The 13,831-nt window shown below is 37.1% G+C and overlaps 1 protein-coding gene across 10 annotated transcripts in view; it reads right to left on the bottom strand.

Annotated features, from left to right (window-relative positions):
* ANKS1B (ankyrin repeat and sterile alpha motif domain containing 1B) overlaps positions 1-13,831 on the bottom strand; it is a 432,033-nt gene that overhangs the window by 374,306 nt on the left and 43,896 nt on the right. For all 10 annotated transcript variants that reach the window (XM_051612894.1, XM_051612912.1, XM_051612951.1 and 7 more), the window contains exons 2-3: positions 10,365-10,445; positions 6,990-7,146 (exon numbers count right to left, since the gene is read on the bottom strand). In XM_051612894.1, coding sequence (XP_051468854.1) covers positions 6,990-7,146; positions 10,365-10,445 — 238 coding nt within the window. The remainder of the gene's footprint in view (positions 1-6,989; positions 7,147-10,364; positions 10,446-13,831) is intronic.

Below are 13,831 nucleotides of genomic sequence, written 5' to 3'. Positions count from 1 at the left end.
CAGATTTTTAAAGTTTATGTGGAAAAACAGATAACGACACCCTTATCACATGTCATCAATAAACCTGTCTATTTTGAAAGTAACTAAAGAACTAAAAAGGCCATACATTTCCTTATCAAGTACTCTCTGAAACACCAAACATTAGAATTTAGGCATTCCTAATGTTTCCAGATACATTTTCAAAACTGTTGTAAAAATCAAATTATTTAAGACAAGACTATTTTCCTTTTTCGGTCTGCCACAACTGTAATTGTACATAGATGAAAAATTATTCACAACTTTGCTTACATTCAAAAATTAAGAAACCTGAATATTCATACATATTAGGCTTTTAAAAGAAGTTGTATATTGTATCACTGGTAAGTTTCTCTAACTTTGTTGTGGTTTTTTTTTAAGACCTACCAGTCCTGATGGAATGTTTTCTTTACTGCAAGCTACCATTTCTATTTTTTCCTGCTCAGTGCAGTTTAAGCCTCTGTATTCTAATCCTTAATGAACAGTCCAGTAACAAGTAGTGTCCCCATAGGCTGTGTACTGGAACCAATGCTGCTTAATATCATCACCAATGACATAGATAGTAGGATGGAGTGCTCTCTCAGAAGTTTGTGGATGACACCATGCTGAGTGGTACAGCTGATATGCTCAAGGCAAGGGATGACATCCAGAGCGACCTTGACAAGCTTGAGAAATGAGCCCATGTGTTCAACAAGGCCAAGTGCGAGGTCCTGCAGCTGGGTTAAAGCAACCCCCAGTATCAGTACAGACTCAGTAATGAAATTGTTAGGAGCAGCTCAGCAAAGAAGGATGTGGGGATACTGGTGGATGAAAAACTGGATACAAACTGGCAGTGAGCACTTGCAGCCCACAAAGCCAGCCATATCCTGGGCTACATAAAAAGAAGCCTGGCAATCAGGAGATGATTCTTCCCCTCTACTCCACTCTTGTGAGACCCCATCTGGAGTACTGCATTCCTCTTTGGGTTCCCAAATACAAGACATGGATTTGTTACAACAGGTCCAAAGAAGGGCCACAAAGATGATAAGAGGTTTGGAATACCTCTTCTATGAAAAGGACTGAGAAAATTGTGGTTATTCAGCCCAGAGAAGAGAAAGTTCTAGGACATCTTACTGCAGCCTTTCAATATAGAAAGGAGACTTATAAGAAAGACAGAGAGATAATTTTACAAGGGCCTGTTGTGACAGGAAAAGGGGTGATGGTTTCAAACTTAAAGAGGGTAGATTTAGATTGGATACAAGGAAGATATTTTTATGATGAGGGTGGTGAGACATTGGAATAGGTTACCTAGAGAAGTTGTGGATGCTCCATCACTGGAAGTGTTCAAGGTCAGACTGGATGGGGCTCTGAGCAACCTGATCCGGTAAAAGACGTCCCTGTCCATGGTAGGAAGGTTGGACTAGATGATCTTTCAAGGTCCCTTCTGACCATTCTATGATTCTACAAACATGTACTAATTAATACCCTCACCATGTTTGTACAAGATGTCAACAAATAAAGATAGCATTGTCCCATAATTTAGAGAACACTTGGATTTAGACAGTAATATTTTTTCATTAATACAATTTTTTGCAAAGTTATTGGGAAAAATTCTTCTGCAAATTACCCAGTGTGAATCAAAATAAACCCTACTGAATCCCCATTTAAATTCACCTGTACTTACATGGAAACAAAATAAAAAAGTAATTCTGTAATTTGGTCACTACTTTGAATAAATGTTTTCTTCAAATTTATTGCTGCAATCAGCTTAAATAAAAAATATTTTCTCTGCATAATTTTTCCTCTGAAGAGGATATAAGAAGAATCACAAGGGAAATCTAGAATTTCATCCACATAGTGTCTAATTTAAGGAGGGGGAACATCAAATGCAGAACATTAAAATTATTGTTTTTGCAGGCTACTTTGAAACTGAATTGTACTTCTGGAAGCCCCTGAGGTTTCACTGAGAGGAGCATATCATGTTTGTGCTTCATTTTGATTATTTCAGCAAGACAGTAAATATGTTAGATGTTAGGTATTTACATATTATGAATGCATCTGGACCTCTGCTCCTTCACATTTCAGGTGTCAAATGGCATTAAGGAAATGTGTTTTTAAGGGCAATTACAATTTGAAGCACAGAAAAATTCCACAGTGTATTAAATACAGAAATATAAGGGAAAAGACATGCTATGTACAAAAAGAAGAACAGGCAGAATCAAAATATAGATAAAAACATGACTTAAAAATTTCAGAAATGTTCATCATTTTCTCCTGCAAATGTTTTACTATTCACATTCTGTCAGTATATATTAAAATATATTTTGATCTTTATATTTATTCCTTGTCATTCACCTTTTTGTATGCAATTTCCTGCACTAACACAAAACCCACATATTATCTATATGTGGCTGTTATTTATTATTAGTTTTTAATAGATTAGGATTTCTTATCAAACATGTAATTTTATTATGAGAGTTGCCATAATAAATGTTTGTGCTATCCAAATGTCTTTACATAAACAAACATGTAAGTAGTCTGACTGTTAACAGCATGTTTTTATTAAATTTGGTATTAATTTAATAAAAAGTCTTGAACTCATATAATGAACTATTCTTCATTCAATTTATAATTTACATATTTTCAAGTCTTCATCAATGAAGGTTAAATACTTATGTATTTTGTAATTTCACCATCTTTTGTAATTTCAAATATACATCATGCATGTCAACTAAGATACCTGCATTAAAAAGTGATAGAATTATTCTTACATAGTTGTTATGCTGCAACTATTAGCTGTATGTAGAGTTGCCAGTCTACATTCCACCACCCCTATAAAATAACTGTCACTTAACTATTCACCTCTTTAGTGTTTTTTTTTCAATTTTATGTAATAGGAACAGTAGGGGGCATTCAGAGATTTAGATGCTGGGTCGGTCTGGATATGATCCTATGATACTAGTTAACTGCATTTTAAATGTGTAGAATGTAGTTAAAGTAATTTATAGCATAGCATATTAAATCCATTAATACATGTAATACACATTTGTGTTTCATGAGCTTCTCATTTATTTCTTTGTTGTGCTGTTCATTATTTTCACTTAGGTTTTTAGAAGCATTTCTTTTACACAAATTTTAATAAATTAGATTAAAAGCAATGACGTATCACAAATTAGTTGCAACAATTTTTTAATTATGAACAAAATTATTCTCTTAAACTGAAAGCACATACATTCTTAATGTGATCCTTACCAAAAAAATAACCAGGAAAAAATACTGACTTCAATATATTATTTACTGTGGTGAAAAAGTGTAAAGAAAAATGGCTAGTGTCCTCAACTCTCAGGAGAAAAAAGAAGGAAGAAATATAGTCCAAGATATACAGCATATCAGCAAATAAGCAAAAGCCTAGAAATGTTTCTGACTCAAGTATTAGGGTGAGGATAACCCTCTAGTGTTATTTGAGGATATATGGGTGGAGATGACTTCATATCAACATGGCATTTTCTTCATTCCATGATACAGATAATATTCTCCTGTGCAGAATGCTAATCAGCATGGGAAAGTTGGTGTCAGCAAAGTGGTCCACGTTACAAAACTGGCCACTGTGTAGAGTGGAACACTGGGGGATCTACAAGTTCAGAAGAGTGTATGCATGAGCTTAACTTCAAAGTTAAATATGATAAAGACTCCCTTAAGAGACTTAAGGCCCAACATTTCTTGTGAGGATTGCTCACACATTCTCCATTATAAAATGTTCAGGTAAAATGCATAACAGCAGATCTATCCACAAGACCTGTTTGAGTCAGTGGGGTATAGAATAGATGCAACTCTGCTTATTTGCTCCAGTGATCAAAGCACAGACACTGAACAGCACACCTAATCAAGCTTGAGAATATTCTAGAAGTTTGGATGTATATGTGGGATTGGGAAGGAGTAGGTTTTAATTTACATTTCTCTTTCTGATCTTACTGAAATAGCTCTTTCACCGTCTCTTTCTCTGAAGTTCCTGCATAGCTTCCAGTTTTCTGTCAGCAGAACACAAAGAGCAAATTGAAAACATGCAATCAGAACATTGCTCTTCAATTTTGTTGCAGAAATTAAATCAAAACAAAACAACAAAAAACAACCCTTCTCCTTGATAAATGGTAGTCCTACAATTCAGCTGGTTTCATCCTACATGCAACAGCTGATGAGAATGAGAAACTCAGAGAAAACTCCTAATCTGAAACTTAAACCACAGAGCGGTTTTTTGTATTTTTTTCTTGGATGAGCCAGGGTATTATAGGATTTCACAGAAGACTGTCACATGGGCATATTTTATTATAGTATTTCCCTGTATTTCCTGCACTGATACTTGATATTCATATCATAGTTATTGTAGGGATTCCAATGGCTAAGCATGTAACCCCAAATATATTATTCAAGGAATAGCATCTCACACTGGTTAAGTGTTCTCAATTTAGGTCTAACATGTCTTATTTTCTCACAGTTCACCTTCCAGCCACACTCATGTAGACACTGAGAGTGCAATTCCTTTGTTATGTTGTACTTTGCCATTTGAGCTGCTGTAGGGTATCCTACCTGCAGTCCATAAGCCACTCCACAAGAACCTGGAAATTCTGAGCATTTTCTGTCATACCTTCAGGCCCAGGCAGATGTCTCAGTGTAGGGCTTTAGAAGGTACTGGATTGCTGTGTTTGAGCAAATGAATCCTGCCTTACTTTCGGTCGCTTAAATAACCCTGTTGGCTCCTTTGATTGCAGTGGCTAGATCTCTGTGGAATAAAATGTTGCATATCCAGTCAATGTAGGCACTAAAATTTCAATCTGAATGTGGAGCTAATTCCCATATTTACATTCTAATAACTTACTGATTACCCTGGCAAATTCAACAGCTTAGGGTTACTACTCATATTACACATTCAGTCCTCAAACGGTTCAGCTGGCTATAGATTGTGTCAGATTTTAAGCACCTTCTTTCTTTCTATTCTAAATACTAACCCTACAAATGGACCACATAAAAATACACAGAATGGAAGCAGAAGGTGTGCCGTATGTTTGACAACAGAATGCAACATATTTATCCTGCTCTTACCCACTGTAATACTCTCATCATTTTTGCTAGTATGTGTCCTTCTGCTGCACATGCATATTTGCAGTCCATCTGGTTTGTCATTTATCTCTGCTTATCAGGTCATTTACAGTACACTCAAAATATACCAAGAATATTAATTTTATCTCAGAGTTTTTCAGGAATTTAATAGGTAACAAAGTTAAGACTGGAGGAAGGCTAATGTCACCCCCACCCATAAGAAGGGCTCCAAGGAGGACCTAGGTTATTGTAGACCCATTAGCCTCACTTCGGTCCCTGGGAAGTCATGGAGCAAATCCTTCTGGGGACAGTCACAAGTCAATTGAAGCTCATGATTGGGAAAAGCCAACATGGATTTACCAGGGGCAAATCGTGCTCGACAAACCTGGTTGCCTTCTGTGACAAAGTCACGCCCTTGGTTGATGCAGGGCAAGCGGCGGACATTGTCTACCTGGACTTCTCTGAGGCTTTTGATCCCCACAGCCTCCTCCTGGAGAAACTGACTTGTTACAGCCTTGACAAATGGTCTGTGCAGTGGGTGGGGAACTGGCTGACAGACCATACCCAGAGGGCGATAGCAAATAGTTCCTCCTCAAACTGGCAACCAGTCACATGTGGAGCCCCCCAGGGATCAATATTGGGCCCAATGCTGTTTAACATCTTCATAAGTGACCTGGATGTTGGGATCAAGAGCACCCTGATGAAATTTGCTGACAACACCAAAATGAGTGGAGAGGTTGACACTCCAGAAGGGAAAGCCACCCTCCAGGATGACCTAGACAGGCTGGAGGAGTGGGCTAGCAGGAACTTTACGACGTTCAATAGGGAGAAGTGTAAGGTCTTGCACCTGGGAACACATGACCCAGGAGCACAGTTCAGACTGGGATCCACCTGGCTGGAGAGCAGCCCTGTGGCAAGGGACCTGGGAGACTTGGTGGATAACAGGCTCAGCATGAGTGAGCAGTGCTGCAGCAGCAAAGAAAGCCAACAGGACCCTGGGCTGCATCAACAAGGGCATCACCAGCAAAAATAAAGAAGTCATCATCCCACTCTACTCAGCGCTTGTCAGACCACACCTGGAGTGCTGAGTTCAATTCTTGTCCCTGCTCTACAAAAAGGATGCAGACAGGCAGGAGAGGGTCCAGAGAAGGGTCACAAGGGTGATCAGAGGACTGGAGGACCTGACATATGAGGAGAGGCTGAAAGAACTGGGTTTGTTCAGCCTTGAGAAGAGAAGGCTTCAAGGAGACCTTATTACCATGTTCCAGTACTTAAAGGGTGGCTACCAAGAAGATGGAGACTCCTTATTTACAAGGAGTCACATGGAAAAGACAAGGGGTAATGGGCACAAGTTGATCCTGGGGTGATTCTGACTGGACACAAGAAGTACATTTTTTCACCCTGAGAACAATAAAAACATCAGAATAGTCTCCCAAGAGAAGTGGTAGATTCCCCCACATTGGACAGTTTTAAGTCTCAGCTTGACAGGGTGCTGAGCCATCTCATATTAACTATAGTATTACCTAGAAAGGTCATACCAGATGATTCTTGAGTTCCTTTCCACCCTGGCAGTCTATGGTTTATGCAAATTTACATTAATATTTATAAGATGCATATTTTATGCAAGTATGCCTTTGTATGATTTTTTAGAAATAAGCAGAAGGTTTTTTGTTACTTTAAAAATCTAATATCCTTTAGGTCAGTGTCCATCTGGAAGAAATATACCTGGTATGCTTATACTGAAAGATGTTATCAATCTTGAAGAAGAAATTACAGAAAGAATGGAAAACAGATTTGGTTTTAGTTTTGGTTTTGGTTTTATTTGGCGATAAATCTGCCAGACCTAAAGAGCATATGTGTCTCTTTTCTGATTTACACACAAATATTTTTTATCACTTCACCTGTTCATTCACTCTGGAATGTGATGGTCCATGATGGATGAGAATCTTCACAATGTCTACATCTCCTCTCCAAGCAGCCAAGTGAATAGGAAAATAACCTTTATTATCAGCCACATTAGTTGATGCTTCATACTGAAGTAATTTGAGAACTATATCCCTGGAAAACAGAATATAAATCTAAAAATTGACAGGAAGTTTATTTTATTAAGTTTTTATATGAACATATATATTACCAAAATTTTAACACTGAATAACAGAAAAAAAAAATCTGTATTTCAAGTGAAATTACTACCAAAAAAGACCTATTGTTTATGAAATAGACAGCAAAACATTGTCAAAGTGTTATTCATTTGAATGATTCTTACTTCTTTTTAAAACCCATCAACTATAGTACCATCAGTTTTCTGAATCTCTTTCTTTAAACAGGATCACCTGGCCATGAAAACATTTTTAGAATTTGCCAGTCAAGGCCACATTCATGTTCCCCAAGACAAACCTGCCAGGCGCTAAGGGCAGAGAAGTACGCATTGCTGAATTCTGGAGGCAGGGAGAGAAGAGGGTACATTTATGGACGAAGTTCTTGCAGTAAGGCTCAGAAGTAGCAGGTTTTCTTCTCCTTTAAGGCATTATCTCAAAGAGTTATTTTGGAGGAAATAATTTAATTATGATCTACTCACACATATGCTATATTCTATGGAATAATTGCTTCTATTTTCATTTCTTGCTCCCAAAAGCAGTGAGTAAAAACGTGATTTATATTATTTTGATTCTTATTATATTTATTTCAGTATTTTCAGTGTGGCTTCTCATAGATTGAATGAAAGATTAAGATAAGCTGGTATATTGCATCCCTGATTTTTAAGCAGTCTTCTGTACTTAACCTCAAAGGTTAAACTTAAAAATCAACTGAGAGGTATAATAATTGGTTATCAATTATGTTAAAAAAAAATAAATTCTGTCTTACCTCTCTGTCTGTCTCCTCATAGTTTGACATAGTCAGGCCTCATTAGTTATTAAATTAATAGCATCTATGATCCAGTGTGGGCAGTTCTATTCACATTTTTGCTAAATATGGAAACACTGACACCAATTTTGCTTAAAAAATCAGGGGCAAGGGAAGGTTGTAGGAGCTTGGTGTGATCCATGTTACAACTATAAATGAAGGCCTTGGCTACAAATTAAAACAGAAGATAAATCCCAAGGAAATTGTTCTACCAACCTTGATGGAACCTTACTTAATTGCCTAGTGAGAGAAAAATGTGGCAAGAGCAAACATATTCAGGTCGAAAGAAACTCCCAATTGTCTCCAAAAGAAATCATGGAGATACTGGAGTCATCACATCTAAGCTTTGAGGGAGACTATGCTGGATTTTGCTTACTCCTGACAAGGTCAAATAATATGAAAACAACCCAGAAGGAGCAGCTCCAGTGCAGAATGACTTTTGGTACACCAAAACTTTCCTAAGACTTTCAAGTACAAATAAGGTTTGAGAGACTGCTCCTGATGTAATAGCTCATTTTGCAGTAGATGGTCTAATGAAGCATAGAGATATTAAGTGGTTTGAAAGGGACACTAATCAAAGAGAAATTGAAATATGTGGGGGGAAAACAGAAAAAAGAAAACACCAAACAAATCACAAACAATAAAAAAACCTGAAAAACAACCTGCAACTGAAAAATATGGATAATGATATACAGCAACAATTAGGAGTCTGTTGCAAGAATCAAACTACAAAATAGAACCTAGGTCTCCTTCACCCTTCAAGAATGCCCTGACCCATCACACTTCTCAAGCGTGAGTCCTTTTTTGTGCTCTGTCAGAACTTTTTCATTTTGTAGAAATAAAATTCTGAGAGGAGAACACTGAGAGTCCTTAGCCCAGTAACATTACTGGGCTAAGGAAAATTACTTAGGGAAACTGAGATTCAAGTCCCTGCCCCAGATATTATTTAATTACTTATATTAAGCAGAATAATTTCAAAAGCAGAGAGAACTATCCCAGAATAACCAAGGAGGAGAGAATTCATCACATACAATGATCAAGCAGTGACTTGAACACCGATGTCCAACAAGTGTCCCAGCCACAAATTATTTGTTGGATCATTAAGTTTTATGTTTTCCCTTTTCCAGAAAAAGTTTGAAATCTCTCAAGTTCATCCTAATATAAAGTTTAAAAAATTAAATTCCTAGCATTTTTTGAAGAATTAGAACTTCTCCTAAGTGGGAAGGCTTTTGTGTCAATTGATTGTACCTAGTACTGATTTTTTATATCAAGTTTCAAATCTGAATCAGAGTGTATGGCTATTTATTTGTTGTTTGTGGTGACTAACAAAATTGCAACCACCAAGTAACTGTCAAATTCTCTTGCAGACCATTGTAGCAGAATCAGGATGATGGTTTGGATAGCAGGGCCTGAACTATCATGACGTATTTCAGCTTACTTTACTGTAGCAGGTATAAATGTGATGTGAGTGACTGCTACTTACCCTGCTCTAAGGGTAAGGGGTCACAGAAGGCACTGGCCAGTATGACCTTTACAAAAGCCACAGTTAAATCTGCTGCTGTGCATTATGTCCGTATCTTGAAGTCCTCTCTGACTTCAGCAGAAGATTGGCCAATACTGTGTCGGAAAATGCTATTTGGCTTTTGTGTGTTTTGGGATTTTATAGTTTACATAGCCAGGATTCACTTGAAATCTCTGATAGATTCAGTGTTTATACAGCAATATTTTTCCTTTGCTGGGTTTAGTCATTATTAAACATACTAAAACCAGTTTTTGTCTATTTAAAACTAGCAGGCTTTGAAAGGGACTGGGCTTTTGTCAGTCAAAAATGTGCAATGGCACAAGAAACAATCAATAAAATACAAACAAGAGAAATGTGATTTCCTGCCTTTTTTTTTTTTTTTTTTTTTAAAGCTGAGTTTAACAGACCATATTAAGGACTTAGACTTAATTCCATGGAGGTAAAGTATATTAATGGATTATTCTAAATCTTTAGCTACAGAACTAAAATTTTAGAAAAATCACAATAAATATTTTACAGTATTTTAATTTATTTATTCATAAACAGAATATCCAGTATTTACCAAAAGATTAATGTACAATGTAAGTAAAGACACATTCTAAAGTTTTAAGTTTTCCAAGGAAGAATGAAAACTGCAAAACGAACAAGCCAAACATATAATTATTATCAATTCATATGTTATCTTATGGACAGTCCAAAATCACATTAAAGGTAGCACAAATCACTCTCAGTTTCTGTTTTTTCATCAGTTCCTTGCTGTCAACTTTCTGTGAAAATCTCAGTGTTAAGCTACATACTTCTAAGTTACACAGATACCAATCAACATAAAAAGCAAATATGAGGCACTTACTTGTGTCCATTTAAAGCTGCATGATGCAAAGCAGTATAACCTGAACTGTCTGTGCAGTTTATATTTGGTCCTCGCCAGATACTGTAAATAAAGTACAATTATAAAGTTATTTGTTTGTCTTGGGAAGTACAGAAATGTCAGAATTTGATATATATATATATAATCTAAAGATCACTGTAACAAATGTGATTAAACTTTGAGAAACAAATTACCTAGAAAAGAACTTAAAATGTCATGTTGCTATCAGTATAATTTATTTATAAAAATAATTTTACACATTCATCTTTATAGCAGTAATGAACTTTATCGAGGGCAGTCTTGAAGACTAATAACCGTTCTGTCATTTCAATTAGATCTGTTCTCCCAGTATTACTGTGGTAATAATACTGAGATTAGAATATGATTTTGCACTACTTTTTCACAAGTATATATTCATTGACTTTAGGTCAGTTAGTTGAGATACAAACATAAGATTAGTGAGATCCAATCATATGCTTTAATGAGATAGTAAATTTATTCTTTTTACTTGGCCTCATATTTTAGCTCCCATTTTAACCTATTATATTTTTCATAAATGACATATATATATATATATATATATATATATATAAACCAAAAGCTTAACAAACTACTTTTCTCTTTCTTTTGTTATCTTTCTGTATTTTACAGCACTTATTTTAGAGGCATCTTCATTATATGTCCAGTATAACCAGTTTTACAATCTATAATAGTCACAAAACAGTAAAGGTGATTTTTTGTTTCAAATTTGAAAAATATGCCTGCTAATTTGCAAAAAAACCCCAAACCACCAAAGCCTTGAAGTTGGATACCACAAACATATTGAGTGCTTGCAGGTTTTTTGCTGACTATATGTGAAGCTACCCATATCCTTCATGGAAGCAAGTTTCTACCTGTTTTTTAATCCTACTCCTGCTGACCACACTATTCCTGATGCAGGCCAGGATGTTCTTGGCCTTCTTGGCCACCTGGGCACACTGCTGGCTCATGTTCATCCAGCTGTCAACCAGCACCCCCAGGTCCTTTTCTGCTGGGCAGCTTTCCAGCCACTCTTCCCCAAGCCTGTAGTGTTGCTTGCGGTTGTTGCAAGCCAAATGCAGGACCCAGCACTTGGCCTTGTTGAATCACATACAATTGGCCTTGGCCCATCAATCCAGCCTGTCCAGGTCCCTCTGTAAAGCCTTCCCACCCTCAATCAGATCAACATTCCCATCCAGTTTGGTGTCATCTGTAAACTTACTGAGGGTGAGCTCAACCCCTCACCCAGGTCATTGATAAAGATATTGAACAAAACTGGCCCCAAAACTAAGCCCTGAGGGACACCACTGGTGACCACCACCAGATTTGACTCCATTTACCACAACTCTCTGGGCCCAGCCATCCAGCCAGCGTTTTGCCCAGTGAAGCATACACTTGTCTATGCCATGATTCTCCAGCTTCTCCAGGAGAATGATGTGGGAGACAGTGTCAAAGGCCTTACCAAAGCCTAGGTAGCCACAGCCTTCCCCTCATCCAAAACATGGGTCACATTGACATAGAAAGAGATCAGGCTGGTCAAGCAAGACATCCCTTTTAGAAACCCATGCTGGCTGGTCCTGGTCCCTTGACTTCCCTGCACTTGCTATGTGAGCTCACTCAAGATGAGCCTCTCCATGAAAGCCTCTCTTTCCCAGTACCGAGGTCAGGCTGACAGACCTGTTGTTCCCTGGATCCTCCCTCCAGCCCTTCCTGTAGATGGGCATCACATTAGCCACTGTCCAGTCATCTGGGACCTCCTCTGTTGACCAGGATTGTTGATAAATGATGGAGGGAGGCTTAGCGTGCTCCTGTGCCAGCTCCCTCAGCACTCTAGTGTGGATCCCATCAGGTCCCATAGATTTGTGCATATCCAGGTGCAGAAGCAGATCTTTAAATACTTCTTCCTGGATTGTGGGGGGGGGTTGTTCTGCTCTCCATCCTTACCTTCCAGCTCAGGAGGCTGAACACCCTTAGTATAGCTGGTCTGACTACTAAAGACAGAGGCAAAGAAGGCATTAAGTATCTCAGCCTTTTCCTCATCACTTTGTACCTTAGAAGCAAGTGCTGCAGTTTAACAAAAATAAATCTGAAGCTAATAGGTGAAAAGAGTTTTTCATACTGACATTTTTCATGTTCTGCATCAAAAAAATGACATGTGATGCTTAACATATTCTTTTAAAGAATTCTTTACTACTGAATCTGTGTTTTATTACCAATGGAATACTAGTGTTGCAGACTGTTTTCTGCTTTATTTTGCATGTTTGAATGATTAATTGGTTCATAAATTTAAACAGTTGTTTTCCCAAAAGTAATACTGCATGCATAAAGAATTATTTGTGTGCTACATTGTGTTCTGCAGTGAGCTGGGTATCTTTGCCTCTCCCTGCAATTTAATTTCTTGGAAGAACAGGACTGGAATATTTTCTTGGGTGTGAAGAAGCACAAAATGAAGTAATTTGTTTTAATCTTCTCAGAAGTCTACAGAAGTTTTCTTACACAAAAGGCAACTTCCAGCCGTGAAAGTCACTCTAATCTTTCCAATTAGAATGAAGGATTTTATATTATACTTTTCCATAATACACAGATGTTATTTATGTGGCAAAGACAGGCTGTCCTGTCTATCAGAAGGAAGTGCTAAACTATCAGTATTCTATAACCTCTTTTATACTTTTGCATAATACCCTTTTACTTATTTTCTTATTTATTTTACTTTCTTCCTTTGACTTGTACCAGCTTATATGAGAATGAAGCAGAAGACTGAAAGTGATATAGAAAATAGTATTTTAAATAGTAAAATAAATACATAAATAACCAGAATGTTAATTTACTTGGTTTTGCTTGTTTTCTTTGATTTGCAGTTGTTAGGATTTGCCTGTTTTTGGTTTGTTGGGTTTTTTTAAATGCAAGGGATTCATATTATTAATGATGCATTAGGTGTTTATAAAAATATTAATAAAACAAACCAAACTAAACCCAACCAAAACACCCAAAAAGTGTTTCTTTTCTCCTCTAATTTTCTCCTTTAATCCAGGCACTCTTCAATGTATTGTACTTCTTGATGCTCTTCTTAGAAAATATTTCTCAACTGAAATTATCCCAATTTTTTGTTTGTTTTTAACTGAAACTTGATTAGTGGCTATGTAAATGCACCTAGGTGAAGCTTCTCAGGACACTCAGGTTGGAAGATAAAGGACAAAGGAAAGCAAGTAAATCCTGATGACTCAGAAAGATGAGACAGGATGGACAGACAAATTACTGTCAGCTCCCAAATGGTACAGAAAGACATGCTCAAAATCAGAATCAGGTTATCAAACGAAAGAACACAGGAGACATGAGCAGGACTCAGTTGTAGGCATTTCTGTTCCCCTGGGCAAGAGCAGAAAACCTGTCCTAGGAAGTCTTGCATAGCTACAGTTTTGCAACATTGTTTC

Source organism: Apus apus, chromosome 1 (genome assembly GCF_020740795.1).
Source record: "Apus apus isolate bApuApu2 chromosome 1, bApuApu2.pri.cur, whole genome shotgun sequence".
In the NCBI taxonomy this organism is placed as follows: Eukaryota; Metazoa; Chordata; class Aves; order Apodiformes; family Apodidae; genus Apus; species Apus apus.
Note: the sequence above shows the minus strand (reverse complement) of the source record. Positions and strands in the feature narration are given on the sequence as shown.